This window comes from Entamoeba invadens (genome assembly GCF_000330505.1).
Source record: "Entamoeba invadens IP1 unplaced genomic scaffold scaff_1105074725903, whole genome shotgun sequence".
Taxonomy (NCBI): Eukaryota; Evosea; order Mastigamoebida; family Endamoebidae; genus Entamoeba; species Entamoeba invadens.
The window spans coordinates 107463-114478 of record NW_004443518.1 but is presented as its reverse complement, the minus strand read 5'-3'; the positions used below and the strand labels follow the sequence as shown (position 1 = coordinate 114478).

The 7016-nt window shown below is 29.0% G+C and overlaps 2 protein-coding genes across 2 annotated transcripts; one reads left to right on the top strand and one right to left on the bottom strand.

Annotated features, from left to right (window-relative positions):
- Nucleotides 1-1208: 1208 nt before the first annotated feature.
- On the top strand, nucleotides 1209-1793 carry EIN_520460 (hypothetical protein; the record flags this gene model as incomplete). The annotated part of the gene is made up of 1 exon (XM_004258442.1): nucleotides 1209-1793. The coding sequence occupies one exon, from the start codon at nucleotides 1209-1211 to the stop codon at nucleotides 1791-1793; it is 585 nt and encodes a 194-aa protein (XP_004258490.1).
- Nucleotides 1794-2835: 1042 nt separating this feature from the next.
- On the bottom strand, nucleotides 2836-4464 carry EIN_520450 (hypothetical protein; the record flags this gene model as incomplete). The annotated part of the gene is made up of 1 exon (XM_004258441.1): nucleotides 2836-4464. One exon carries the CDS (start codon nucleotides 4462-4464, stop codon nucleotides 2836-2838), a length of 1629 nt encoding a protein of 542 aa, XP_004258489.1.
- Between the last annotated feature and the right edge of the window lie 2552 nt (nucleotides 4465-7016).

Sequence of the window (7016 nt, the reverse complement as noted above, 5' to 3'; positions counted from 1 at the left end):
CGTGATTGAGTCATCTCAATATGAAGTCAACGTGTCTAACCAAATGAAAATAATTATGGTTATAACTTACATTAGTATTATGTACAAATTCGGGATTCATTCCCAAATAGAAACGTTTCGATATTTAAATTGAATTCTTTGTTTGGCTCGATAGTTATATGACATTAAATAGAAATAAAAATAGAAACTAATAATAAATGGTTGTTTATAATAAAATATAGTTATTCTTATCGAGCCGGACTTTTTTCCACCAACTCTAAATGAGAAAAATGGGTTTGTTTGGAAGTATTTTTGCGTTTAGTGAACTCGCAGAGCTATAATATAAAAAACACCGTGTTGCGATGTATTTCTGAAGGTCGCAGTCAATACAGACGATACATTCATCACACAGAAGTTGACTTAATAATTCTAAAGGAAAAAACGATAAACCAAGCACAAATTATGTTTAGACTCCTTGTCGTACTTTTGTATGTGTTTCGCAAAATAAAAATCGCGTTCTTTGTGAGAGATATCTTTTACGTTATCATGACAAAGTTTGCATTTCTTTTGTACGACTTTAGATTAGAAAAAGGATTTAGCCGATGGCGTATATGTGTTAGAAATTGAAAAAAATAACGACGAGTTAACGTCGGGTTTCAAAACGACTGTTCTCCGGTTTGTTTATAATGAGACGTTGTTTATATGTGATACTACTTGACGATAGTTATGTTTTTTGATTTTTTAACTCCAATTGTGAATTGCTTAGTGAGACTTAAAATCGGAAAGCAATATACAATTATGTTACTTAAATATTTGTTTGTTTATCGGGTTTTTTCGTGTATTACAATACACATTTTCCCTCTTTTTTGAATAAGTGAAATTATATTTCAAAAAGTTAATTTTTTTAAAACATTTTTAAAGAAAAAACGATGTTTTTAAGTGTTAAGAGAAACAATGTTATATTCATCACATTTTGGATAAAAACTTTATGGACTGTGTGGTACAAATTGTTGTAGTCAATAAATATCATTATCATTTTTATAATTATAAAGTTGTTTTTTTAAATGTTATATATGTTGTTTTTAACATTTTATCATTATTCAAATGACTTGGTAATATCTTTATAAATGATTATCATCAATTAAACATATTTATTACTTAAAAACATTTACATTTTTTATTTAAATAAAAACATTAAAAAATTAAAAATGGAATAATCACAAACTCAAATGCCACAAACGGTTTACATAACACTACTTGGGAAACAAGGAGTTGGAAAAACTTCCACAGACAATAGATTTCATTTTGGAAAATTTATTGAACATTACAATCCACCGATTAGTACTTCCGAGATACCAAATCGCGTTTTAAAAGTTTTAGACCATGACATCAGTGTTGAAGTTTTGGATGTTGTTGGTGATGACGAATTTTCTTTTGGAGAATACGACTTTATTAAAAAGGGTGAAGGGTTTATATTGTTTTACGCCATAAATTCAAAAAAGTCATATTTGCAAGTTCAAAGCAAATATAACAAAATACTTCAAATCAAAGATATGATGGAAGAAGAACTCCCACAGAAGTATTGTCTTGTTTTATGTGGTAATAAAATTGACTTGTCTTGTGAACGAACTGTTGAAAAAGGCGATGGACAAGATTTGGCAAATAAACTTAATGCTACATTTTTCGAAGTTTCCGCTAAAACTGGTGAACGAGTTGATGAGATGTATAATCACATCGTCTATAGTGTTTTTTTGGAAAAACAAAAAGATTTTAATACCATCAAAAAGAAGAAGAAAAAATGCATTTTAATGTAAATGCAATAAGAATATATATTGTCAATGAATACATATTTCATATTCATTAATGAATTGAAATTTTTATAATTTTAATGCCCAAAGGAATTTTATTAATTATTTTCAATGTTTTTTGTAATATTATCATGTTAAATAAATATATAATGCAATATTTTGTTTAAATTAATTGAAACATAATATGCAAGAAGTAAATAAAAATATAAAATGTTATATGATTATTAAATAAAAATGTTTTTTTGATCAAATTGTTTCTCAAAATAAAACTTTCCTTTGACAAGCCTACATGGATCATATTTCAGACATGGTTGTGTCTGTTGATCTGTAAATTTTTGGTTATTGGACAACTGAGAATGATATACGGAATTGTCGAAACCAAGTCTTTACTGCAAATGCATTTCTCATCTGCTTGTTCCTTTGTGATAAGTGCCCTTCTTTGACCAACAAATGTTGCATTCTTTTCATTTTCGCCATTTGAAATTATACAAATATCTTGATGTTGCTGTTCTTCCAGGATCGTTCAGAATTGTCTTGGTCGCACTGATTGTGGTCAAACATTCTGACTAGTGTTCTTGGTGGTTTAGTGATTTAATTTTTTGAAAAAGAAGTTATCAATCTTGCTTCTGATGAACAACAAAACGGCTTTAAAGAACTTGCCTTTTATGGACTTTTCTTTCATGAATCTTTTGAGCTCCTTGTGCATCGCTTTTGCTTTAAGGTAGTTAACCACTTGCTTGAACAATATTACAGAGTTAACAAAACACGTTTTGACTAAATTTGTATTTAAAAAAAATCAAATTGTTATATGTAAAACACACAAAAATATATCTTAAATTTATTATTATTAAAAATCAAAATCACAATATCTAAAATCAACTAATTATCGGTGTCAATTCATTCATGCGTTGCACTGTGTGTGATTTGTTATGGTCGTGGTTCAAATTTTAAAATAATAATTCGAACTTTGATTTTAATTATTTTATAAATATATTGTTTCCAGTTTATGACAATTAAAATAAATAAATAAAAAGTCCATCATTATTAATTAAAACTCGACTCTGTCTCTGGTGACCTTTTTATTAGCTTCTTCTGTGACACGTTTTAAGTTGATGATTCTTCTTTTTTCTCTGAGTTCATCTAAGATGTGAAGTAAACGTCTTCCCCTTTTCATTTGTATGATATTTCCATAATCATATTCCTTAATTAAATCATTGATAACATCACCTTCCCATACAAAAGCAGTCTCCCTTTCGGGGTTGTCTTCATTCACATATCTTCCGTCCATCAAAATAAAAAGTTCGTTACACAAATCACTGTATGACTTTTCGTCGATATTGTTTGCTGCAAGCACTGTGTTTTGCACAAAGTCGTTTGGTTTCTCCGTCTTTTCTTCTTCCTTTTCCGACGCATTTCTGATCACAAACTCCGCCATTTTCCTCTCCAAAACTCGTGGAGCCTCGACACTCACCCGTTCGCTCTTTTTCACCCCAAAGAAACTTTGACTGCGAATAAATCGCTCTGTCTCTCCATTGCTTTCAAAGCAAATTGCGACTGTTCTTGTGAGTTCTTTAGTGATAGGGAGTGGCAACTTCTCGTCGTTTTCAGTCTTTTTGTCGACTTCAAGTTCATTGAAATACCTCATAGCGACGTTTCTATAAATAGAAAAGATGCCAAAAGTGTCTTTCATTTCTATTTGTGGTATTTTGATGTGCTTTGTAAAATTAGTATTCTCTGCTATTGATTGCGCCACGTGTTCAATCTCTTCAAAATTCTGTGACACCAATTTGGAGGGTGAAAAAGACTGAATTTCAGCGTCTGAAACTTCTTTGTCAAATTGGACGAGAACGTTGCAATTTTTGAGAAGAACAAATCGCTTTAGTTCACTATTTTGCTGCAAAAAAGCATCTTTCTGTAAGAAAAGTTCTTTTCTTTCTTTTTTCTTTTCATAGATAATTTCCTCAAGCACAGAAATCGTTTTGGTGTCTTCAACTTTTCTTCTTCCGCCCTTACAGTGTTTGTCGATAACACAAATTTTGTTTTCGTTTTTTCTTAAATTGGATATTTGGGTTTTTATATTATCAATGCATTTACAGAGAACTTTGTCGTTGTCCTCAAACAATTTCAAGTCTTTCAACATTAATGCTGTCTGTCTGTCAGATTTTTCGAGTTTGTAATTTTCGACTAGATCCGTGAAGAATTGAGTTCTGTTTACTTCTAAAGCTTTTTCAAGTTTCACTACACGACGAGAAATGTATCTGATGGGTTCAATCCAGTTCGCGTAGAATAAGAAAGACTCCGCCATATCATCAGTAACACCAAATGGCTTTCCTTCGTCGAGAAGTCGATAATAAAATCGGCGAACATTTCGAGTGGCCATTTTCAAGATGTAACTTTCATTACCAGATTCCTTCAATGAGTCAATCTCCGTGTTCTTGTCTTTGTGTGTGGCGTCATGTCTAGAGCGGCGTTGTTTTGGTTGTATACTCTCTTGTTGATTTGAGAAGAATGCACCCAAATTATAGAACGGAAGATTCGACTCAATGTACTTAGATTGTTGTTCAATAGGTAACGTAGCCAACAACCCCACTCCAATCTCTTTTGCATTGACCGTGCTTTGAGTTATTCTTTGTTTTTGCTTCAACCCTGTTGTTGATAGATTCGAACGGACATTCATTTGTGATCGATTAGAACGACCACGAGTTGTAGGGCGACGGACATAGTGTCTTCGTTTTATTGGTACAACTGGTTTGGCTTTCAAGTCTTTAAACGGCTTAACATAAAAAGTGCGTGTGTATTTAACAGTAGCACAACGATGATCCATTAAATGAATAATTATAGTTGAGTAACGCCTTATTATATCTTTTATTTAAAAGACTCATATATAACCTCATACTTTTTGAGGTTTTACTCTGGATGGTTTCATGCAGTCTTTTTTTATTATTTTAAATGATTTAATTTAAAGAAAATGATTTCAATTTAATATTATTCAAAATAGTAAATATATTTAAATTTGTATTATTTTATTAAATTTGATAACTTGTAGCTTTTAATGTAACTGTTTCTCAATCAATAAATACTCCAAAAGGTACAATAAAACCTCTCAAACGCAAGATAATATTGTAATTTTTGTTATCTCAAAACATGGTCCTTAAATTTAAAATAGAAGCTAAAGATTATTTTGAAACACTAAAAATGAAAACAAAGAAAAATATAAAATACTTCTCAATTTGAAGAAAAACCAAAATCTTTTTAATTCAACCTTAAACATAATAGAGTAAAAAAACATTTTATTTTAGTTTCTAATTTATAACATTTATTAATGTTTATTATTTCGAAATAAAAAACTTGATTTTTTTTAAAAAATAACCATTTTTGAAATCAATAAAACTATATATTTAAAAACGTGTATAAATTAAAACCAAAAATAAATTGGATTAAAGAAAGAAAAATGAACGTAGTAAATATGAACTAATGTGAATTTGTATATATCATTTACAAAAAAAGACATTCACAGAGCATATTGTTTACATGACCACGAAGATTATCATTGAAAAATTATTAAAGACAAAAAACGAATGAATTGATGTTGAACAGTTTTAAGGCCGGAAAACATTTTCAACAAAGTAAAAACAATAAAGATTGTGTTGAAGAAGTTAACAAAAAATCATAAGTAAAAATCAAAGAAGTTAATTTGATAGAAGAATGCAGATTACAAACAACCAATCTTGCTGTTATATTGGCAGCGAACAACATACTTAGAAAATACAAAGTTATCGCAGAAATAATCGAAATAAACGAGGAATCAATATAAAAACATGGAAATAAAATTTTGACAAAAGTGCGAAAAAGTGATTTACCATTGTTCAAAAGAGTTTTAGAATAGTTTTAGAAGTGCATCGAAAAAGTTGATAATTTGGCAACAACAGCAACACATTTGTCTATTCTTGTTGATGAATATGTGGTGAATTCAAAATCTTGATATTCATATTACATTCAAATGGTCATTACCAATATGGATATCATAATTAGAATGTTGGAAATTAATGTTTATAATAGAAAAGCAACAGTTGTTTTGTTGTCGAAAAAACAAAAGATGTATTGAAACAACACAAAACAAATCCATTAAAATAACAAGTTGGGGAATTGATAGCGCTCCTAATGAACATAGTGATGGCAGAATAAGTGGGATATTATCTAAAAAGTTTTCTAAACTACATAAAAGAACAATGTTTATCTTCCTAATATAATGTAAATGCCACTTGTAAATCTCTCGTATAGCTGAATGTTTGAAATTTAAAAGTGCGTCTTCGAATTTTTATTTGCTATTTAATGTCAGTGATTTTTTGAAAAAAATCGATATTTAGAGAAATATAAAAATGTTCGCCTTTAACTTGTTGTACAGCAAGGTGGTTATTAATGGCTGTATTATTAAAATGGGCATTAAACAACTATAAAAAATCTATAAACTGGTTGGAGAATTTATTAGAAATTTTCAAAGGATAAAAATGATATTTACATATATTTTGAAAAAGAAAAACCCTGCTCTGTAGTTTTGGGAAGTATAAAACATGTTATTTCTATTTCTATTTTTGTTGTTTTGCAATTTTAAAAAATAATGAAACCAAAAAATAACCAATGAATAAAAACGAATCATTTATTTTTTGTGTATAAAACATATTATTTCTGAAGAGAATCGCGTTTTTTTATTTATCAAACAACATACATTCAAACATTTTGTTCACATGCTACACAAAAAGTGGTCAACAACCATGGCAAATAAAATTCTCTCGCTTTCACACACATTATTTATTATATTTTTATCACAACCTTTCTCCGCATATTATAAATAATGCAATAAATGACTGTTTTGAGTTCAAAATATTTTTTTTATAGTCCAAAATTCGATTTTATTAAATCTGTTGACTTTTTCATTTATTCTTATTTTTATTTACAGATAGAGGAAAAACCAAGGATCAGACTAAATCAAGCCGTTATATTTTTAATATAAAGTTTTCTTGTTATGAAAAAATCCCCAAATAATCGGGGGTTTTGGAGGATATGTTATTTTATTTTCAAAAACCAGAGACCAAGTATTAATAAACACAAAGTTTTTTAAATGAAATAGAAAAAACTATAAAATATGAAACTCTTAATTAATCATTTGAAGCTGTTTCTATTGTTAATGCCCAGCCGAGCCAAAGTAAAGTTTGTTTGTTATATTGATTT